The sequence below is a fragment of the Podarcis gaigeae genome (genome assembly GCF_964106915.1).
Source record: "Podarcis gaigeae genome assembly, chromosome: 11".
Lineage (NCBI taxonomy): Eukaryota > Metazoa > Chordata > Lepidosauria > Squamata > Lacertidae > Podarcis > Podarcis gaigeae.
The window spans coordinates 28,362,651-28,385,964 of record NC_139687.1 but is presented as its reverse complement, the minus strand read 5'-3'; the positions used below and the strand labels follow the sequence as shown (position 1 = coordinate 28,385,964).

Here is a 23,314-nt window from a genome sequence, read left to right as displayed (position 1 = left end):
GAAATAAGTTACCTGCACAGAAGCAGCATAGGTTCTCTGCATGTGTCCTGCCTGAGCCATCATTCAGATTTAGACATCAATCTTATTCAGAGCTTATTTGCTGACAAAGGCTCTGACATCATACAGGGTGGGAAAATCCAAATGCCGCAACCACTGCAAATATTCCCAACTCTAATCTACACTCTGTATCTCTCTAGTGTCGGACGTTATACATCCAAGCTAACTGCACTCCAGTAAACACACATGTAGATTACTTCAATGTAAAGACCAGTTTCCAGTGTACAAACCTGCTGTTTAAGAAAACGAGCCAACTGCATATTCTTATGTGTACAGGTGTTAACATCTTTCACCTGCCTGGACCTTCCTACATAACCAAGTGTAAAACATTTCCTCCAGAATTAAAGAACACCTGAACCAAAATTCCTCCACTCCCCCCCCTGAAAACTTTGCAAAGAAAATGTTGCCAAGTGATCTTGGTGAAGATACTACAGAACTACTGGGGGGGAGGGGCAAACTAGTGCTCAAAGTTGCTATTTTACAGGGCAAATGTATGGGGGGGGGGGGGTTCAGAAAAAGCTGAACATCCAGCAAGCTACCCAAATATGTCAAGTTGAACTGCTCCTAAGTTAACACCTAGCCCTTGGGCCAAGGGTGTACACTTTTTGATACACCGAGAAACTGTGGCTGGAGCAACAGCCACCAATGCACTCCTCTCCTCAAAAAGATAAAAATTGACTCTCGTGGTCCTTGCCAAACCTTGCCACATTCACACAAAGGCACCTAGTTTGCCTACTTTTTATGGTTATGTAATACAAAACTACAACTACCTGTACACCCTTGAGTATGGATACCAATCCATGGCCAACTTAGGCCAAAGTTTCCTGTGTTCCATCTAGTACTGTCATGGAAGTCCCCAATCAAGTACCCCGCCTATGCATGCATGGAGTAATAACTTTTTTGTTCTTTCCCCATCACATTTAAGTGAAACACAAATCCGGGTTCAGACGAGAAGCACGTGAACCTTTTAACCCTTTCCTGACTCTCACGAGTCGGGGGGGGGGGAGTTGCCAAAACAAAAGCCTCTGCCTCCCAAACTGAAGGGGGAAACCCCCAACATCCACACAAGCAGCGGGGAGCCAAACGTCGCCCCCTCCCCTCCAGCGACTCACCGCGGGGCTGCCACTGCCCTCCCTCGCTCTGGCCTTGCTCTTGGTGGGCGACTCCTGCAGCAGTTGCTCCAAGCAAGCGGTGCCCGGCAGGGAGGAGCTCTTCTGGTGGGACAGGTGCGCCCCCGGCCGGGGCTGCGGCGGCGTCGGGGGAAGCTCCTCCCCCTTCTCGGCTTGCGGGGCGCCATCCCCGCCGCGCCCCCTGTCGGCTCGGGCGGGGGCGGCCGGCGACGGGCAGAGCGAAGACGACGCCGAGGAGGAGGCGGCGGCGGGGCGCGCGTCGTCGGGGCGGCGGCGGCCCTGAGGCGACGGCGGCTGCCCCCTGCCCTGATGGTGGTGGTGGTGCAGGATGTGCTCCCTCAGGCGGCGCAGCGCCGAGCCGGCCTCGCTGCTCACGGCCTCCAGGGGCTCCGCCGAGGAGCAGCAGAGGTTGGGCTGGGACGACGAGAAGACGCGGTCCAGCACGTGCTTCCTGCGCCTGAAGCCGCTCCACTTGACGGCGCCGCTGCTCAGCAAATCCCCCTTGGCCGCCGCTGGCTGTTCAGGCGGCTGCTGCTGCTCGGCTCGAGCGCGAGGAAGCGACGGCGAGGTCTCCGCACTGCGGCGCTCGGCGGCTGCCGCTTTGCCGCCTTTGCTCTTGCCGCCCAGCTGCAGGTTTCTCCACAGCCGGGCCTGGAAGGAGGAGGACGAGGAGGAGGAGGACGCCGGCTCGGGGTCGCTGGGCTTGTCCGCCGCCGCTGCCTCAGGCTCCATAACCGCCGCCTCCTCCTCGTCTCTTGGCCGCCGCCTCCTCCCGCTTCTCCACAAACGCCACCACCGCCGGCGTCTACTGCTGCGGAGGCAACAGCAGCAGAGCCCGGTGGAGCCTGGAGGCTTCAATCCAGGCCGGCCGAAGGAAGAGGCTGCGCGCTGGCCGCCTCAGCCCCGCGATAGGCGGCTACCTCAGCGGCGTGCCCCGGCTGCGGCTCAGTCTGGGTGCACCACCCGCAGGGTGGCAGCCGCGAGTGGGCGCGAAAGAGGAGGAGGAGGAGAAGGAGAAGGAAGCAGCCGTCGTCGTCGTCGCGTGAGGCGTCGCAAGCGAGCAAGGAACGCGCCTCCACCGAACTTTGTGTCTCGCGCGCCGGACTTTTCTCGCCCTCCTCGCAGCTGCTAAGTCACACGGACCGCGCAGGCTCGTGCCGGCTGACTGACGGGGCGGGGGTGGGGGAGGGTGATTAGATTAATGACAGACACGTGCGCGCTCGCTGGAGGCAGCTGGCCAAAAAGTGGGGGGGGGGGGAGGAGGCGGGGAGGAGGAGGATCGCGGCGATGGGTCAGCATGGAAGATGGGCGGTCTGCTGAGCTCAGCCTTCACGGAGGTGCAAGAAGAAGAGGAGGAAGGCTCCAGGGCGGGACCAAGAGGAGCTGGGTGCAGATAAGGGGAAGGAGAGACGCTGGTTTGTACTGGCCCGTAGAGGATGGATGCATATGGAATGAGAGAACCGGGAGACAAGGCAGACACGCACAACTCATGCTAGCCCAGAAGCCAAGTTAGAGGTTAGAAGGGGGGTGAAAAGTGGAGCGTGAATATCGCCTCCAGGTGAAGAGGCATTTCCTTTTTATCCTGTCTCCATCACTTTCATTGGCTCCTAGAAGCTCCACTGGAGGCATTGGACAGGGTACCCTGCAAAGAAAAGTGGGGAGGAGAAGGTGGGTTGAGGTCTACTGGTACTAGATTTCTGGCTGATCTGTAAGGGATTTGCTAGGTTTTTTTTTTTTTTTTTAAGTAGACCCCACAAGACGGAACCCTGCACAATACCAGTACGCAGGTCTGGCCCAACTTTCTTTTGTGCTGGATGTGAAGGACAATATTCTGTCCCTCTCTCGCTCTCATATATATATATACATATGTACACACAAACACAGCCAACCAGGTTGCCTGATTAACATTAGGGTATGTTCACATTGGGATGCGGGTGGGTTAAACCACAGAGCCTAGGACTTGCTGATCAGAAGGTCTGCGGTTTGAATCCCTGCGACGGGGTGAGCTCCCATTACTCGGTCCCTGCTCTTGCCAACCTAGCAGTTCGAAAGCACGTCAAAGTGCAAGTAGATAAATAGGTACCGCTCCAGCGGGAAGGTAAATGGCGTTTCCGTGCACTGCTCTGGTTCACCAGAAGAGGCTTGGTCATGTTGGCCACATGACCCGGAAGCTGTACGCTGGCTCCCTCGGCCAATAAAGCGAGATGAGCGCTGCAACCCCAGAGTCAGCCACGACTGGACCTAATGGTCAGGGGTCCCTTTACCTTTTTATGTTCACATTAGCAACTTAAAACACAGCAAGTTCATTCTCCCCCCTGCCCCGCATTTCATGCCACATTTACACAGTGATGTTCACCTGAGAGAGGGGCCTCTGTGATGTCTTCATTTGACCCACATGACCTTTTTGGTTGCCTCACTCCTGCAACCTCCCAAATCCTATTTGTGATGCTGTGATCTGCACATGGGCACTCATCTTCCCGTGTGCCATGGCTGTCTCAAATGTTCACATTACTGCATACTCCACATCCTCCTTTCTATTAGAATTGATTTGAAGGGGAAACACATCAAGCAACAGTATTGGCAATAAACTACAAGACTGGTATGGATTGTGGCTAAAGTTGTGTGAATGTGGCTTCAAAAACTAGCAGTAGGAGCACACTGGATGCAGAGTAAGCGGTAATGTGAACATACCCTTCTGAGGACAGTAAGCTAGCTGAGAGGGTCAGGGCACACTGTGTTTTATGTTGTGAACTGCCCTGAGATCTTTGGATTAAGGGCAACATATAAATTTAATATCAAATAATAATAATATGATGCTGCAAATGCAGCTGCTCTGGCTACCAACATTTTGTTGCCATTCATTTGCCACTCCACCTGGTTCCTGCACTCTTTACCCACTCAGACAGCTGCTCCTATGTAACAGCAACAGAGTGCATGGCATGAGTAGAGCAACATGTGCACACACATGATGCATGCCGGAGCACGGGGCCTGAGCAGGTTTACCAATCTGCCTGCTTACTTGGTTGGGAGTGTTCTCCAATGGCACTGACTGTAATGCATTAGTAGAAGGTGATTAGACAACACAGACAGGCTGCAAAGGATAGCAAGATGCAAGAACCGGCACTGCTGGGGCACCAGGTTGGGAGGATGGGAGCAGCTCAAGAGGAATGGCCAGGGGAATCAACACCCCTCTGTCTCTGTGACCTGACACATGCATTTCACTCTGCCTAATGATAGGGCCAGTCCTCAGAAACATTGCTCTGCAAGTGGTGTTTTGACAACCCAAAGCAGGTCCACTGGAACCAGGTAATTTTCAACAACCTTTGCTGAAACAACTTAGCAAAAGCTGCCCTCTGGATAGCATATTGGATCCTGTAACATATTGGATAGCAGGATCCTGTACCATATTGGATAGCAGGCTCAGTTTATTTCAGTACTCTGACCAAGAGAAAAGTGGGGCATCCTAGACAGAGCATTGGACTATTACTGCAGAAACCAGAGGATCAAATCATGCAGATTTTTATATGTATTTTTAAAAGCCCAATTCAGTGGGGAAACGGGATGGAATTCTGATAATTGTCCCACCCCCACTTTGTAATATATATATATATATATATATATATATATATATGCTTTCGTAGAATTTTCACGGGTACAGGAATGCAGGTTTTGGTGTCCTCGGGTGTCTTCCCGTGTAAAAGTTGGGGTGTCTAGGCGACGTTTCGACGAGTGAGACCTCGTCGAAACGTCGCCTAGACACCCCAACTTTTACACGGGAAGACACCCGAGGACACCAAAACCTGCATATATATATATATATATATATATAAAAGATATGGTTTCTAATCACAATATTGAAATAGCGTGCAGTCGGTCCCTCATCACTGTCTCACCTGAGAGCTCTAGTTTCCTATGCAGAAGCTGCCTGCAATGGAAAACGAAGGAAGCTCTTCTGCTGGTTCAGCAGCTGCAGTTCCAGCCATCTGTCAATGCAGCCAGTGGTGTTTTGAGAACGGAGTGAAGAGAGAGAGAAAGAAGAGGCAAGTTCATGTTTCAGGCCAGTCCCTCTGTCACATCCAAAGCCTACTTTCTCTTGTCCGGTGATGCAAACGGGTTATATGATTCCCAAATGACTTATCAAATGTTACATCATGCTATTCTGCCCTCAGCACCGCCCCCCCCCCCCCGCTGCAATCACATTTAGGAACAATGAGTCATAATGAAAATACTATACTTTTTATCATCAACTTGTAGATACCAGATTCTACTGAGATTATGTTTGCCTTTTCACCTGGGGGTTGGGAAGAAATGGATGCTCAGCATTTTAATTTAGACCAAAAAGGCATGTTCTATTTATAGTAGCACAAATGTCATATTCTCTTTCATTGCACAGAAATGTGCCCAGTCTTGGATCTCCAACCTGTTCCGCATGACTGCCTTGAGCCGCTGCAATGCAAAGCCCTCTCCAGCTGTGTGTGTGTTTGTTTGTTTTTTTTACAGGGGCCTTAGGCCATCTGAGGTTTTATTTGCTCGCAATAAATACTAGGATTTTGCAAATGGATTCTACTGCATGAAAGGAAAGGCTCGGAAATTTCAAGCAAGTGACTTCTTGTAAAACTAATTTGACTGAAATCCCCAGAACTGTGGACTTTTCTGCTACGGGAGCTTTTGACTCACATTCTCTGCCTCCAGCAGTATGCTCATATGATGTGCTCTTCCCAACTGAAGCTGCGAGTCTCTGAAAGCATTCCCTATTAATAGGAACTAAGAGGACAGCTAACTGCACCTCAGAGAGCCCACCCGCCGTTAAAGTGAAACACCAACTCAATTAGTGGGGATAGAGAAGCAGGGGTGGTGTATCTACAGAGCTTATCCCTCCTGATTTGATTCAGGATAGGTGGTTTAGCAAAGCATAGCTTATTACCCATTTTGAATGTGCTGCTCACTTCCCAACTGACTTTTTGTGCTGTTCCATGTTGAATAGCAAAATGGAGGCAGAACTATAATACAAATTGGGTAGCCAAAAGGCAAAAATCAGTATTAGCTTTGCAAGTAGCTATAGGGTCAGAACGTGCTAGTTTGTGTAACGGCAGGGAATGGTAAGAAGAAAAGCACTTTACTCACCCAAATGCCTCCCCAAAATACGAGAGAAATGTGTTTCCCTACTTTTATGATGAGCTAGCATGCCCAAAGACAGGACTGGTGGTATAATGAGGCAAGCTGAGACACTTGACTCAGGTGGCAAGAGTGGGAAATTGCCCCTCTTGAGGCAAGCAAGCTTGTCTCACCTGCTGCGGCAGCCTTGATGCCACCATAAAGCCTTTGAGGAATCTGTGAGGCTGTCCACCTCACACTGAGGAAGGGCCAAGAGGGGTCCCGCCTCAGAGTGAGGCATTCTGAGGAGGTATCCAGGCAAGTGTCCGGACTGCTGCTGTTTTGCTAAGGTGGGGTTGCCATAGTTCTAGAAGTGAAATTCAGGATGGAAAAGCTGTTGAGCCTTTTTTAAATAAAAATAAAAACCAAGGTTACTGAGCAATCAACTTCAAAATCCTGGACATTTTCCCAATTTCCCAAAATTTGCCCCGGATGCTATTTTCGCTGGTTAAATCCCGGACATATGGCAACCCTAGCTAAGGCAAGCTAGAAATTCTTTTTAAACTTAGGGCTAAGTTTTTATCTTCATCAGAGCACAACCATACTTTAAAACATACAAAAGTTAAGATAGTAAAACAGATTAAAATGGATAAATGGACAGTTCAGTTAGAAATGAGTTCCCTGAGCAAGCTTAGCAGTCATGAAATAGAAGGAGAAGTGCTCTTGTGGACCAGGAATTGGTTAAGTATCCGGAAGCAGGGAATAGGAATATATGGACTGTTCTCTGGAGAGATGTAGGAAGTAGAATCCCCCAAGGATTGGTTTTTGGGCCTGTGCTTTTAAAACTTGTTTATAAACTTTCAGTAGTTAGGGATGAGCAGTGAGTTGGCTATGTTTACTGACAATGCTAAATTGTTCAGGGTGTCCTGGCTCCCACCCCAAAACACACAAGCAGAGTCTCTTACTTGTAAGTGAGCAAGAGGCAGTGGCGTAGCGTGGGGGGTGCAGGGGGGGCCGGCCGCACAGGGCGCAACATCTGGGGGTTAGGGTTAGGGGGCGCAAATCCACGGGTTAGGGGGTGCAAATTACTTGCCTTGCCCCGGGTGCTGACAACCCACGCTACGCCACTGGCAAGAGATATTTACTTAGGCTTAGCAGAAGCAGACACGAGCCTCAAGAGCCATGGTTCAGGAGTTCAAGAGCAAGGCAAGAAGTTCAGAATTTGACTGCAGCAAAGGTGTCCTAACAACTTCCACAATGCACCCATCACACTGACTTGTTACAACAGGGTTTCAGTGCAATTGAAGTCCCTGGTGTGATACAACTAATGGAGTGCCATTTTGGTTAGGAGCTGCTTCCTATGCTAATTTCCTTCCAAATCCCCCCAAGCTGCAACATAGTACCTGTTTCCTGATTGCATAATTTAATTACCGTAAGTGGTAGACAAGAGTTCTAATATGTTAAAGTTGCCTCCTACAATGCTAGTTCTTGGTTTACAGTAGTTGGTAAATGAATCTTGGGTCATACTGTTCATCATTTAAAATACAACCATATAATTTTAAGCATAACATTGTCTAGGAAATCTGCACATAATTTTCATATTTCCAATTCAGTTAACATTTCACACTTCTTACATATAATGATTTTCAAGAAACAGGTACTCTATAGAGATTCAAGCTAGAACTATAAATGGAAGTATATTGGAAAAAACGAATCCTGATGCAGTTAAAACAGTTTTCGAAAAGACTTTCGCTCTTGATTTTAAGTTGGAGAGAGGAGTGACGAAAGAATTGCATGATGTTCTATTTCAAGAGTCAGCAGCACTTTTTTTTAAGAGCAGAAGAAGAAAACAGAGCTTTAAAAAAAGCTTTGGGTATTTTCACACATTGGACATAAATTGCCTTGGAGTCTCTCACAGGCAATTTATGTTAACACCCACAATAGTTGTTAACATACCAAGAACAGTAGAGCTACTTTAAACCTCATGTGACACTATCCTTTGCCTCCTGGTTAGGTTGACAGAAATGAGTTAATGAAGGAGGCAGCAATTGTGCCACCTGCTGATTGTTGGCGTTCATTTTCTATGCAAGATAATTAGGGCAACTTCATATGTTAACTTTGCAGAGTCCTTGGTACCACTAACCTGCTCCCCCATCACTGGCTGTGTCATGGGGTAGAATGGATGTACACTTCACACCACATAAAAGAAAGATAAATGCAGAAACATTTTCTACAGTTTCCAGCAGTGAAGGTTTTGAATGACTTCTAACAGGCCACAAAGGGTTCAACCATAGACTTTATCCCCCTTCCTAGTAGTAGCTGGCAGAAGATGAGCTGCAGATAATTTGACTTTTAATCCTTCACTTCGTAAGCAATCTCTGCAAAAGAAGAGCCAAGCTAAAGCAGACCAAAAACCCCACAAAAAGCAAATCCCATCTAGTTTAGCATCCTGTCTTTCAGTGGCTAACCAGATTCCTGTAAGAAGCCAGAAGCCTGGAAGCAGGACATAAGCACAATAGCATCTTGAAACAATTGTTAGAGCACCTCTAAACAGATTTGATTTCTGCAGTCATTGTTCTCCATCCTGTTCCAGATATGTGGGTTACTTCAGCATGCAGTGTTTCCCCACCTCAGTCAGGGCCCAGTAGGCTGAGTTCACAACTCTTCCTTCTTCCAGCTCAGAACAAAGGAAGCTTTTCATGTCATCTAGAGGTGCTCCTCAAAACTATCTTGACACGCCAAACTGGCTGTACTATACAGAGAGCTGCACCCCATGGTCTCATGCTATGTTCTATCACCTTGCAGCACTGCAAAAGGATCCTGAGATTATAAGGTACTTTTATTGATGCCTATAGAAATATTGCAGTCTCTCCGGCAACAACTTGGTTTGCTCATGCAGTCAGTCTGTTTCTCAGTCCTGTAGAGCTAGTGGTAAAATAAACTGAGCGGCACTTTGAAAATGCTGCTTTAAAATATGGTGTTTTATCTGTTTACCCAAACTTTTTGGAAACTACCATGGAAAATTAACACAGAAATTGCAGTATATCTACAATTCTCACATTTCATTCCCCAACAGGTAACAATCCTTAGAAAAGTGCTTATTATTTATTATTACTGCTGCTACTACTAATATATCTCACCCATCTTTCAAAGCATTCAGGGCAGCATTCATGGATAGAGTTTACCCCACTTTATCGTCATAAAGTGCCTGCCCCACAGACACCCAGTGAGGAGGGATTTGACCTTACTTCTCCCTGGACAAAGTATATGTTCCAGAACCTGTAGGAGAAATGATACAAAGGGTTAGAAGACATATACAAAGCCTATGACATTGGGGGTGTATGTGTGCAAATTGGATTAAACATTCATCAAAGCATCTATAATTTATTTACTAATGGGATCTTATTCAAAAGAATACCCAACAGGTTTTTGGGGCATGGAAAAACATTTTTGTTTAAAATTCCATTAGCTTTCAGAACTACAGGATTGTATTTTTATCCCTAATGCGTTCTTCAGAGTTCCATAACTGAGTTATTGTGCTGCAGAGCACTTATTTTTTCAGCATTTTGGATTATTCTGTTGCGAGTTCCATTGTGATTTTGCTGCTACACATATCCTCCCCTAATACAGGAATATAATCTCAATAATTGGGGAAAAGATGCTCTCATCTTCTTAGGATTAACCTAGCTTGGAAGTAATGTTCCATCAGCATTACTGCTGTTAGCAATAAGCCTTTTGAGGATATATTGTTCAGAGTGATACACTGCGTACAATGAGCATATTTGCTTTCTATGAGCTACATGAAAACAGCAATAAAGGGAGCCGAATAAATTCCACTTACATGCCAAATTGGAACCGAAATGCAAGCTTTTATTCCTTTTGTCCCATTTGCTCAAGGTGCCGCGCATTGTTTTCTCTCCGTATACACACATACTTTATCATCAAGTCTCTGAGACAGATTAGGCTGGGAGATAGGGACTGTCCCAAGGCCAATGAGTTAGCTTCATGAGGGAAAGGGAATTAGAAGCTGGGTCTCCCCAGGCATAGTACGAACACCACACTGCCTGTCCAAGATGATGGCAAAAGGGATGTCAGGAGAATGGCTCAGATCCTAAGCTGTTCCTCCATTCAGCAGCTGATTTCTGTTGACCCTTCACACATTATTTTCAATGGTCCCACCAACCATTAGTAGCTGACTTCCAGGGTTTCCAGGGGGGTTGCAAAGGGAATGGGGAGGCAGGAAATCCCTGTTCCCTGAATGTGAACTCTGTTCCATTCAAAGGAGGAATATGAGCTAATAGTTAGCAATATCCATGCACAGAGCAATGTGTTGCGGTTCCAAGAAATACATTTAATTTATTGGAACTGTGCAACTCTGTGCACAGATATTGCTAACTATTGGCTTGGATCTTAAACCTATTCTTCATAAAATATCATTAACGTAACAAATTGCCTAAAGGTGCTTTTTTGTAGCCTTATGGGGAGATATTGGAGCAAAAGCTAGAAATGTATGTTTTAGAAGTACTTTAAGTATAGATTAGTAGGGATTGCATGACTAATAAAATATCTTCCAGCTCTTTTCTCAATGTATATTGTTCCAGCTGCCTGCACACTTTTCTTCCTTGTATTGGCTGGTTTGCTTGATACCGCTCTGCACATTTCTGGAAATGTAGTAATGCTGAAGAAAAGGGCAAAGGCTGGAAGAGTGGAAGGAATCTGGCCCCCAAGAAAAGCAGATGAGACAGGCAGCTGCCACACCATTACATTTAAAGCATTCTTATACCACTTTAACAGTTATGACGTCCCCCAAATAGTCCTACTTTGTTAAGGATGCTGGGAGTTGTTAGGTCACCCAGTATAGCTATTGGTCAGGGATGATGGAAGTTGTAGTCTAGCAACATCCGGAAGACCACAGGCTCCCCATCTATGCAATACGGTGCATATTTTGTGATATTTCCAAAGTGACTGAAAGCCAAAAATACCGGTAACCACAAAGCTGGGTACTCAAAACAGGATTTGATTTGGGCATATGCAGTTGAAATGGATGTTTTCCCTTCTTGCCTGGAAAAAGAGAGGGGGGTTATAAGGGCAACACTTGAGCACAATATTTATTTAATAAGATAATAAGTTTATTATCACAACGTTTAGCAGTGGCTATGTAAGTTAATTGGGGGGAAAAACCAATCTGAAAAGCAACTCTTAACCAAAAATTTACAAGATCTTAATAGTGGAAAGGCAAAATCCCACTCTCGTTATATAATGAGAAATCATTCACTTAAACCATGTCAAAAACCTATACAATCATTTTTAATATTGTGGGAATTTAAAGTACCAAGTACAAACAGCCCATCTGTTCATTTCTAGACTAAATATATCACATCAGATTTCAAAGTACAAGGCTCAAGAGGAACAGTATGTGACTCTTTCAAACCAAAGCCAAGCCTCTAGTGACTTTCCTTAGGTACAATGGTACACAGGAGTCCATCTGTCTAGCTCTTAGCAAGTGGACCTTAAATACTATGGTATATTTTTCTTATTGTCATTTTTGACAAGTATGAAAGAAAGAGGCTGGCCAACATATTTTTTAATGGTTTATTTTATAATTGGTATACATAAATATAAGTAATATATTAGACATAAAATAACCCAACAATTGATAGTTACCATATTACATAAAAAAGTGTAATTTACCACATTTTCCTTTTTAGGCCCAGAAGAGGGCTAAACGGCTCTCAGCTGGCTTACTTCAAAATGAAGATTGATGGAATCTACACACATATAAAAAACGTTCTGAAAATGCTTTTTTAAAAGAGGTTTTTAAAATACATTGAATTTTCCATAAGGCTCACCAGCGCCACCTAGTGTCACATTGTATATTGCACTTAAAACACACTCAAAATTTTTTACAGTGGTACCTCGGGTTACATACACTTCAGGTTACATACGCTTCAGGTTACAGACTCCGCTAACCCAGAAATAGTGCTTCAGGTTAAGAACTTTGCTTCAGGATGAGAACAGAAATCGTGCTCCAGCGGCGTGGCAGCAGCAGGAGGCCCCATTAGCTAAAGTGGTGCTTCAGATTAAGAACAGTTTCAGGTTAAGTACGGATCTCCAGAACGAATTAAGTACTTAACCCGAGGTACCACTTTATTTGCAACTGTATAGCTGAGTCCACTGTCTCCATGCCTGCAATATCCTGTGTGAGAATCCTCATCTGGCTCACATGGGGCCTGTAAAACTCCATGGAAGATTTGGGGCAGTCAATGTTACTTTCAGCCTAAATGCTGCTCTGAGATACTTGAAGGAAAAGCAGGGTGCAAAAACATAAAGAGGCTGAAACCTAGACAGCATGTACAGTACATTAAAAACACATTTTTTTGTCCCAGAGAATCCTGGGAACAGTAGCTTGTTTAGGGTACTGGAAATTGCAGTTGTGTTAGAGGTAAACGACAGCTCCCAGGTTTCCTGAAGCGGAAATGTCCTTTAAATGTGTGGTTTGTATGCGGTCTTGGTCACCTTTTGTTCTGACAGGCTTTTTGTGTCATCATCATGCACAAATTTAACAGCTGTAGTTTTCCCCATCACTATATATCCAAATATATTCAGAAATATATGGAATATATCCATATATTCAGGGGCGCGGGTGGCGCTGTGGGTTAAACCACAGAGCCCAGGACTTGCCGATCAAAGCGTCGGCAGTTCGAATCCCCGCGACAGGGTGAGCTCCCGTTTCTCGGTCCCTGCTCCTGCCAACCTAGCAGTTCGAAAGCACGCCAGTGCAAGTAGATAAATAGGTACCACTCCGGCAGGAAGGTAAATGGTGTTTCCGTGCACTGCTCTGGTTCGCCAGAAGCGGCTTAATCATGCTGGCCACATGACCTGGAAGCTGTACACCGGCTCCCTCGGCCAATAAAGCGAGATGAGTTGGCCACGACTGGACCTAATGGTCAGGGGTCCCTTTACCTTTATATATCCAAAGTGGGAAAATCTGCACCTATTGAATTTCTGCCTGTTGCACAGTTGTTAAAGGTTGAGGAGTCCTGTCAGGGAACATAACAGTGCTAAAGAGGTGGTTTGTTTGTTTGTTTGTTTTTAAATGTGTGCAATTTCTTCCTCTGAACTTACAGCACCTGTTTTTTTAATAATAAATGTTATTAGTATTTTCCACACAACAACACCACAAAAAATATAAAAAAATAACAATACGCAATATACAAAAACCAGCATACAAAAAACCCCAAATCCATATCTTACAAGTTAATAATATAAACACTAAAAAGAAAAACAAACATTGACTTCCACCAATCCCACAGCACCTCCTTTACCTCTCATTATGTCTTCCTGTTTTCCTTATCATCTCTATCCTAGCATCTAGATATAAATCCCACTTTCTTATCCTTTCACTTCACAAGGTTATTCCAGACTCAGCCAGATTTCTGTCCTCGAACCTTGGCTTTTAAGGTATTCATTTAGGCAATCCCATTCCCTTTTCACTCCACTTTTTGGTTTTTGTCTTATTATATCTGTCAATTTGGCTAATTCTAAATATTCATCTGCTTTAATCCTGTAAAAATAAATAAATCACCGCTTTATACCAGATGCGGTAATAGGTGGGTGGCTATTTTGATGATTACTCTGGCCTTCGACTAAGGAGGCTATTTCCACTTTGCAAGAGATAAATGACACCCCTTCAGATCAAAAGGTAAGGTACAGAAATTAAAACAAGCAGATTTAAATGTTAAATCCAGTTTTCAGTGTAAAGCGCACAGCCCATAGCTTTGCTGCACATTTCCCTGTCTGAAAGTTGGCGTTCTAGTTGCCTGGAGACAGAAGTAAACAAAAGTATCTTGGTGACAAGAGTGCGAAGTTTCCTGGAGCTGCCTGCTGCTGCTCTTCATGAGAAATGAAGAGGGGGGAGGGGAGAATCCATCTTCTAGGGCTTTTGTTTTTTGATTTTCACCCAAAACGAAGCACAGTAGCTCCTCCAAGAAGTTTCCCACCAGGTACTGATAGTTTATCTTTTTGACATTTTTAGCAAGCTGCTAGGCAAACGAGGAACAAATGACTACAACAGTAATGAGTTCTGGGTTTGGGTTAGAAGCAGCGTTTTCTCTGGGATTGTTACTTGGAGTCAGGTGCTGTGGGATTGAGACTACTAATAGGGCTGGTTAAAGGCAGAGAGAACCTGTCAGACTTGGGATAAAATGCTAGTTTTACAGCTCTGTTCTGATGATCAAAGATGGGGTGCACTCGCAGGCCTTTAAAGGTTGTGGTGGTATTCAGAAGAGCTTATAATTATAATCCACTGCCTGAAAAACCAAACCTGTATTTATTCAGTGGCGTAGCGTGGGTTGTCAGCACCCGGGGCAAGGCAAGTAATTTGCACCCCCTAACCCGTGGATTTGTGCTCCCTAACCCGTAGATTTGCGCACCCTAACCCTAACCCCCAGATGTTGCGCCCGATGCGGCCGCCCCCCCCTGCACCCCCCACGCTACGCCACTGTATTTATTATTGATTTATTAAAATATCTATATTCTATATATGTGGCAAGAGGACGAATGCAGCTCAGGAACACATATCCTAGTGACTGGTGGGTATTTTGTGACTTCATATTGTTGTGATTTATTTTGTTGACTGTATTCTGTACATGTCTTTTTTATTATTAATATGCAGCTTAGCTCCTAGGCGGCCTTTGGGCCAAAATGTGATATGTAAAGAAATCATACCATGCCATTATACAGGAGTGGCTGGTGGTGCCCATTGGGAATGACAAGACAGAAGGCAACCATAGGTGAAGTCACAGCCAATGACAGGCAGAGCTACCACCTGGCTGGTTGTAAGAAAGAAAGCAGGCAAGTAAGGAGATGCTGGGGTTGGTGGGGGCAGTGCCCCATTTACCCTTATGAAGCAGCCCCCAATGCCATGATATTGTGTATGTTTACTTTTGCTCTTTGCATAATATAATAAAATTATAAGTGGAGCAATTTCCCTGATTTTCTTCCAGTTCTGTATTCCTAAGTAATTGGATTACTTCTCCCAAGGGATTTGAATATGCTTGTTACTGAAGAATGGTGGAATTATATTATGTAGTTTTGATGTGCTTCGAGCATCTCAAAGAAAGAACACATCTACAACATTTTGTATTGCAGAAAGTGTGCGCAAATTGCTCGGGAAATTTACGGAGTTGCCAATCCTTTTTTCACATATGATGGAGAGCGAAACTATATTGGTAAAACAAAAGCAAAAAAAAGTCAGGATTATGAATAAGTGTCTTTTATGACAGTTAGTCATTCTTATGGGTTATTTAAAAGGCAATGCAAAAAGAAAACACGAATCTGTCAGCAACTTATGATTGAAAGCCAGAGCATTATTAGCAAAATACCCTATCTGTTTTTTCTGAGTGACTTAGAAAAATTTGGCAGATAGCCGTAAAGAACAAGTTAACATGCTTCAGATATTTATGAGGCAGGAGAATACACTGATTATTAGAATCAAGTTAAAGCAGAAATGAATGTACAATAAGCATTAACTACAACTTAATGTACTCTGAATAATATTTATGAATTATATTGCTGGTGTATTTTGTTGTTTTTGTTGACACCCATCTGTCTTGAGAAACATTGGATTGTGCCTCCGGGGGTGAAATCAAACAACGTGGTCATTTGAAGAGCACTCATGATACAATTTTTCTCCCTAATAAAAGCTATTCTGTCTCTCCAATGGGACAGTGATATGAGTTTTTGAGAACACAGAACCTGTGGAAATAAACAATCAATTGAAGTACAGCCTTTCTCCCTGAAAATGCAAACAAGCATTCTAATAGAAGCCCCATGAAGCAATTTGCATGCATTTATTGGGAAGAGTGGTGCCAATTCTTTAAAAAGAGCAACCATGTGGAAAATCCAGAGCACATTAAATCTTATTGAGAGGGTATTAAATAATCTTTTGGAATATAGCTAAGCCCAAGAGAGAAACTTCACGCCAGTATCATAGTTCATTTCTGTATGGATAAACAAGGAACCTGGGTTGACATATCTAATAGTACTAAAGGGCATTTTTGATTCTCTGCTCAACCCCATGCAGCCATTATCGTACATACTAATTCAAATACTGTTTTGTAAGTTAAAGATTACTGTAGCACTATTTTTTACTAATACAGGTTTCCAAGTTCTGTCATGAGTCATGGAAATGGAATGTTGACCTCAAGGCATCACCGGGGAAACAGCAATGCTGATTCTAAGCATCTTTCAGAGTTGAACAACAGTCGAATCGCCTAAGCAAAAAGCTGCTGAGCACCTACTGTTCAGTGAAGAGAGTTATACCATCTTAAGTCTCAGGTAATCCATTTAAGGTGTTTTCTGCTTCTTGGAATCTTTGTGATATTTGTAATCATGCTATTTAATTAATTTTAGGTTCTGTTGTGTTCATTAGTTTAGGTTTCTTCCATAAATATCATTCAGATATAACTGAATTATGTTTTTGTTCTCTATCATCAAATCTTTTTATGTATCACTACTAGGAATAGTATCTAATAAAGAACAGAATATCTGATAATAGAAATATTAGCAGTTATTAATTACAGTATGCTAGGCACTGCAGTTTGGTTTAGCACATAGACAAGAAAACTTGCTATTTTAGGCTGTGATCCAAACCCCTGGTCAACAGTGGTGGGGTTTGACGAAGCAATATATTTTACTTTAACATAATATGATAAAATTATGTCAGAGTGCCATAGGAGCATTTGATTTATCCAAAGGTGTCTGGGAAACAGGCTTCCTGATTATTATTTTTAAGTGAAGAGGATGGGAAAGAGATAGCTAGCTATGGGGGACAAATTTCCTCACTAAGGGAGCTGGCATAGGACAGCCCCAGTCTCCTTCTGACATCAGATATGAAGGCAGAATTCAGAAAAGGCTTTGCTGAGGGTAGTGGGTTTTATGGAGGGACAAGAAGCATAGCTTAATTGGATACAAAGGCAAAGGGATTACCTGAACCATAGGTAACAGCATTGAAGTGTGTGAAAGGGACCTACAGAGCTTCATAAGCCAAGTGAGCCAATGTGGAGTGGAAAGAACAGAGGGGGATAAGGGGACATGTACACAGAGATATAGTCAGGGGCAGAGAGCTTTAAATGTGAAGAGGGAGCACTTAGGGTTGATCTTGAAAGCCAGGAGCTGGTATAGAGATCATAGCTGTGTGAGTGGTATGATCATAGCAGGAGGAGGAAAAAGCTGCTTTTAGTAGCAGCATTCTGAATTACGGTAATGAATTAACTATTACTTCAGTACTGCATCACTGAGCAAAATTGCACAGAGGAAGGCTGGGGGAGGGGGGAGAGAAAAAGCCATTTCATAGGACAATTTAGTGCTGCACAAGAATTTTCCCTCTGGGAAAATAGCAACCTGCCAGACTATTATTTCATCTCTCCAGTTCTGCCTACTCAAAACGATATTGGCTCTCCAGACTAGTCTGAGGTGGGGGTTTTCCTCATCACCTGCAACCTGACTCTTTGAACCGGACATAGAATCATAGTTGGATGGGACTCCAAGGGTCATCTAGTTCAACCCCCTGCAATGCAGAAATCTCAACTAAAGCATCCGTGGCAGGTGGTTATCCAAGCTCTGCTTAAAAACTTCCAAGGAAGGAGAGCCCACCACCTCCTGAGGAAGACCTTTCCACTGAGAACAGCTCTGTCAGAAAGTTCTTCCTCATGTTTAGTCGGAATTTCCTTTCTTGTAACTTGAAACCATTGTTTCGAGTCCTACCTTCCAGGGATTGAATTCAGGACCTTATACATGTAAACAAAGGCGTAGGAAGGTCAGGTGGTACCTGGTGCGGAAAATTTCTTGTCACCCCCCCCCCACAAACATTTATTTATTTTTTGTCTGCAAAAAATGGTTTTACGTTATTTCATATTTTCTTACAAAGGAATGTGGATTCTGGGCCTCTGTTAACAAGTAGGCGACTATGGACAGATACTTAAATCTACAGGATGGATTGTGTTTTGGCTTGTGTTATTTTATTTATATTTATTGTTTATTTAATAAAATTTATTTTTTAAAAACCTGCAAAGTGGTTTACAAAACCAAAAACAAAAAACAAAAAACCCCACAGCAGTAAAATCAAGAAAAATTAACAATCCTACTTTAAAACATACAAAAGCTAAAATATTAAGATTAAAATTACTTCAACTTTCTAAGCATCTAGGTATGCTTGCCTAAAGAAGAATGCTTTTAGCAGGTGCCCAAAAAGACTCTAGCAAAGGCAAGTGCTTTGTTGCAATAGGCGGGGAGTTCCAAAGTGCAGGTTCCTAATATATTTTTATTAGCTAGGTTTTGTACAGGGGAATCTATTATCACATGCCACATTCAGAAAGAATGGGAGTGAATAGAAACATAGGAAGCTGTATGATGCTGAGCCAGACCAACTGGTCCAGCTACCTCAGTATCATCTTTCTACATTGAGTGGAAGCATCTCTCCAGGATTTCAGACAAGGATATCAGGATATCAGACGATATCTCCCAGCCCTACCTAGAGATGCTGAAGTCTGAGCCAGGGACCTTCTTCTGCATGCAAAGCAGATGCTCTACTACTTGGTCATCCCTCAGAGGCTTGGGTGACATGGCCTGTGGGTGGATAAGTCCCAAAGGACAGGGAAGGCAGATGTGACCTAGCTGTTTACACTTGTTCATTTTCCATGGTCTCTGGCATTCTGTCTATTGTATTTTTGCCAACATTCCCATGGTTGTTTCTTAATTTGTCATGCCTGATGGGGTGATTTTGTTTGATGTCAGTTTGTTACAATTTTGCATACTAATTACCTTTAAACTCAAACAAATAGAGATTGCAATGCATTCTCTCCTCTTACTGGATGAGTTACGCATTTTCTCTCTCATTAAGCAGAGGCTGTTAGATCACGAATTTATAAAACTTTACCGCACTAAGTGAAGTGTAGGTGATAACAGCAAGAATCTTTATTGAACTACAGAGCTGAACAACAGGGACAAAGCAACTGCTTATATACATTTCTGAAGGCCTGGGCCACTCCTACTCCCAACGTGATTGGCTGTCTAAACTTCCAAGCTGCAAATCTTGACTCAGAGTTTAAGGGCCAATGGCCGAGGCCCAATTCCTGAAAGGTTCTGTGATTGGATATCATGTATTGAATCAGAACACAGGAACTCAGAATTCTTAATCCAGACTCAAGCTCAGGCAAACACAGACCACGGAATACATAACACTAAGCCCATCTGTATGCTCATCTGCTTACTTAGGTTTGTGCCCAACTATTTTTATAATTTAGAAACCCCTTTGTATCATAGAGTTTTTATGTTAGCCCATTCAAATGCATTCCTCTCATTTGTACTGTCTGGAAGGTTCCAAAAAATACCCTTCCAGAATAGACTTTGCTCTTGTGGTATGAATACACAAGATACAATATACCATATAATTATGGGCTGCCATCTCTTCAACACACTTCGGAGAAACCTACTGGTGACTCCTTTAAAGCTTAAAGTATCTACTTGCAAAGAATTTGTCATCCAATGTCTGTTGAGGGGTGATATTCCCAAACTATTGAGATTGTGTCAGGATAATTAGCCGAGATTTTTTAAAGTCAAATTTTAAACTACTTAACAGTTATTTAATGGTGGCTATTGAGTATTTTTTTTCAGTGTGTCTAGATTACCAATGTTTTATGGATTCCCCCCCCCCTCTTTTATGATTTTATTGTCTAAATTATGCCAATAAAGGCTAAATGAATAACTGAGTGCATCCTCCATATATGAAAGCAAACTCTTTGTTTATGTGGACATTAGATTAACTGACACTGTTGGCATTTCTGCAAGCCGTTTAGTAAATGGAGGTTATATTGTCCTATAAGTGGGCTGTAGTTGGTTTGATTAGTTCATCTGAAGCTCATGATTAATAATGTTTTCTTGCCCTTGTAAAGGTCTTACAGATACTACTTCAAATAAAGATGTCAACAGAGAACACAACTGAGCCGATTAAATACCTTGACAAGTAAGTTAGTCATCTAGGATTTCCATCATTTAAGATACCATTCATTTGACATAAATTGTTAAGGCAAACAAGACTTTGTGATGATGTTCATCATTACTAAAGAATGTGACATTGCTAAGAGCTGTTGACAACATTCAATATGCAAAATCTGTCTTTTGTTCATATTGCAGATATTTTCCTTAACTTTGTTTTAACTAGTTGATGTACAAATTCTTTATAGACAATTATTTATATCCCACTTTTCAGAATGGCTCACTTAAAAAGCAAGCAAACAAAAGTTCCATAAATCTCTCTGCAGGTTCTGATACTCTTTTGGCAATGTGAGATGCCATAGTAGAAATAAAAAGCGTTTTTTATAGTATAGTATAGCTGAACTAAAATTTGAATTTTTGAAGTCAAAGAAAACCCCCTTTGCAGGTTTTAAGAACAACCTTGAAGCATTCATGATGGCACAGCTAGAAATTAATCATAGCATAGTTCCTGATAAAAAGTAGTGAAAGCCAGAGAAAAACAAGCTGAGCTGAGCTAAAGGTACAAACCTCACACATTTCCACAGGCTGCTGTTTCTCAGGAAGCAAGGTCATTGCAGTAGGTTATCATTTACATTCTTCTCAGATACAAATTTCACAAGGTCAACAAGCATAAATAATTTATCCGTGTTTCATGTATGGGTTCCTGCAACCAGTCACTCTGACACCTGCTGTCACATTTATCATAAGAAATATAATTAGTACAAACACAGGTAGTAAGAGTAACCAGCATTTTCCAAAGGAATGAAGTATTAGCTAGTTTGGCTATGTTTGGGTTCACTGTGTTTATACGATACAAGGATCTGATTTGGTTTCTATCTGTGAAAGACAGATCCCCTTTGCCCGTGTTGGAGGAGACTCAGCTGCATTTATTTACTTCAGCTCTGGGAGGAAAGCAGTGCTGGAAAAGAGATATGCAACTATTTGGCAGAATTTCAGTGCTCTGGAAATCATGTCCTTGAGCCCATGGAATCTGCTGGGAATGAAGCAGTTAGGTGCATGTTGTAAGGCTCATGACATGGACATTTCTAAGTCCAAATTATTTCTTGTTTATATTTGTTGCCTCTAATGTTGTTGGCATCCGTCTGTCTCGAGAGACAATGGGGGTGAATTCAAACTTATTTTCATTCCACTTTTCAGATTTGAGCCTCAAACCAGCTGGGGATCTGTTGCTCACTTTTGCCAAAAGAGGACATAGCTGTATTGCAGGTTGCCTCTTCGATGTGGTCCCACCTTACTCTGGCACTGTCTCTAGGGTACTTCAGTTGTGCTTGTTTGACGGAATCAGTGTTTACAAAGTTTAGGCATTACTGTCCTGGCAGTGTTGTTTCAAGGCTCTACACTTCCTGCTTTGTGCTATGGGTTCTCGTTGGCTGGAGAAGGATCTTTCTCACCACCAGGGAGTGATCTGTATTACAGTCAGCAATAAAGGTAAAAGGTTAAGGACCTCTGGACGGTTAAGTCCAGTCAAAGGCAACTATGGGGTTGCGGCACTCATTTCGCTTTCAGGCTGAGGGAGCCGGCATTTGTTCACAGACAGCTTTCCGGGTCATGTGGCCAGCATGACTAAACTGCTTCTGGCACAACCGAACGCCATGATGGAAACCAGAGTGCATGGAAACACCGTTTACCTTCCCCGCTGCAGCGGTACCTATTTATCTACTTGCACTGGTGTGCTTTCAAACTACTAGGTTAGCAGGAACTGGGACAGAGCAACGGGAGTTCACCCCGTCATGGAGATTTGAACTGCCGACCTTCTGATCAGCAAGCCCAAGAGGCTCAGTGGTTTAGACCACAGCGTCACCCACGTGCCATGTGACCTGACACAGTTCAATTTGTCTGTTCTCATTCTGCCAATACCAAAGTGGCCTGTGCAGTTGTCCCATGTGTGATGACAACCCACAACTCTGGCATTGAAATCTCCCAGCAGGAATAGGTGTTTGCAGGCTGGGACTATCCAGACAGTCTGGTCTAGTTCCCCCTAGAACTGATTTTTGATCTGTATGTCAGAGCACATGGTGGGAGCGTAAATGCTCAAGATGTTAACCACACTAGAGGTGGTTAAGAGACAGAAAGAGAGCAAGCATTCTGAGCCCTTAATCGGTGGTTCTATCACAGACAGAATGTTGAGCGTTTTCTGCTCAGGGTCAATGATGGCTGTCTTCCATGAGTCATTAACCTGCACCAGGTCGGTTGGACAAGCCGGGATACATGGTCCTGACATTCCAGCTTGCTAGGCCCAAGATAGTTTTTTTGTTGCCTGGTGCAGTGGTTCAGTCTGCTTGTCAAGTTATACTCTAAACTACACATACCCATTGAAGCAGGTCGACAGTGGCAAGTCAGCACTATATTGACGGGGTCTGCCTGGCTTAAGATGGGCAGTAGCTGACCAGTGAGACACAATGATCTCTCTCCCACTGACAAAGGCAACCTGCAGTGCTGGTACCTTATCCCTGTCTGGTTGAGCTTATAACTTGTAGCTGCTGCCTCCCACGTTGTTTTTGCTGCATTAGCAGCACTGAAGCGACCTCTCTAGGGAGCAAGCCTGGGCAGTGTATATGGAAGTCCTGGGCTGCCCAGACGACAAGACCCCTTCTAGGCCTCTCTGATGTAATCCAAAAGAAAACAAAATAGTACATTTTACACCAACTTAGCTGCAGGAGTTGCTGGAAGGAGGCACAAAAGATGCCATCCAACCGCCTTAGGGACTCCACTCTGGAACTGTGTAGGGTTTACTCCTCTGTCTTTCCTTTTCCCTAAGATGTCCTGAATGGCAGCAGATAGAGATTATTTCTCAGTGGTTACTCCCAAAGCCTTTCTCACAAATGAGTATAGGCAAAAGGCAGTGGAAGTTTAAGGCCAGACTTTTCCTCCTGGGTGGGCTACCTTCCCAGCTTAGCAAGCCCCATCTGCCCCTCATTTCCCTCTACAGCACGTGCAGATGCACTATTGATCTTGTCCGCTCCATCCACTGGAGCCTC

General features: G+C 43.7%; 2 protein-coding genes and 2 long non-coding RNA genes across 14 annotated transcripts in view; 2 read left to right on the top strand and 2 right to left on the bottom strand.

The window, feature by feature from the left end:
• The window catches only part of MCTP1 (multiple C2 and transmembrane domain containing 1), a 169,891-nt gene extending 166,968 nt beyond the window's left edge, over nt 1-2,923 (bottom strand). For all 7 annotated transcript variants that reach the window (XM_083703130.1, XM_083703137.1, XM_083703136.1 and 4 more), the window contains exon 1: nt 1,170-2,923. In XM_083703130.1, coding sequence (XP_083559256.1) covers nt 1,170-1,919 — 750 coding nt within the window. In that variant the 5' untranslated portion in view covers nt 1,920-2,923. The remainder of the gene's footprint in view (nt 1-1,169) is intronic.
• Nucleotides 2,924-5,045: 2,122 nt separating this feature from the next.
• On the top strand, nt 5,046-9,258 carry LOC310827384. The gene is made up of 2 exons (XR_014556324.1): nt 5,046-7,263; nt 7,419-9,258. It is a non-coding gene; the product is annotated as an uncharacterized lncRNA (long non-coding RNA).
• LOC310827394 lies at nt 7,987-12,181 on the bottom strand. The gene is made up of 3 exons (XR_014556341.1): nt 11,102-12,181; nt 9,422-9,560; nt 7,987-8,659 (listed from the first exon to the last, which is right to left on the bottom strand). It is a non-coding gene; the product is annotated as an uncharacterized lncRNA (long non-coding RNA).
• Nucleotides 12,182-14,121: 1,940 nt separating this feature from the next.
• FAM81B (family with sequence similarity 81 member B) overlaps nt 14,122-23,314 on the top strand; it is a 29,088-nt gene continuing 19,895 nt past the window's right edge. For 2 of the 5 annotated variants that reach the window (XM_083703317.1, XM_083703320.1), the window contains exons 1-3: nt 14,122-14,284; nt 16,442-16,619; nt 20,234-20,304. In XM_083703317.1, coding sequence (XP_083559443.1) covers nt 20,261-20,304 — 44 coding nt within the window. In that variant the 5' untranslated portion in view covers nt 14,122-14,284; nt 16,442-16,619; nt 20,234-20,260. Of the gene's footprint in view, nt 14,285-14,853; nt 14,873-14,955; nt 15,135-16,441; nt 16,620-20,233; nt 20,305-20,721; nt 20,836-23,314 lie in introns of those variants that run through there. The other 3 variants (XM_083703321.1, XM_083703318.1, XM_083703319.1) reach the window with 3 other exon arrangements.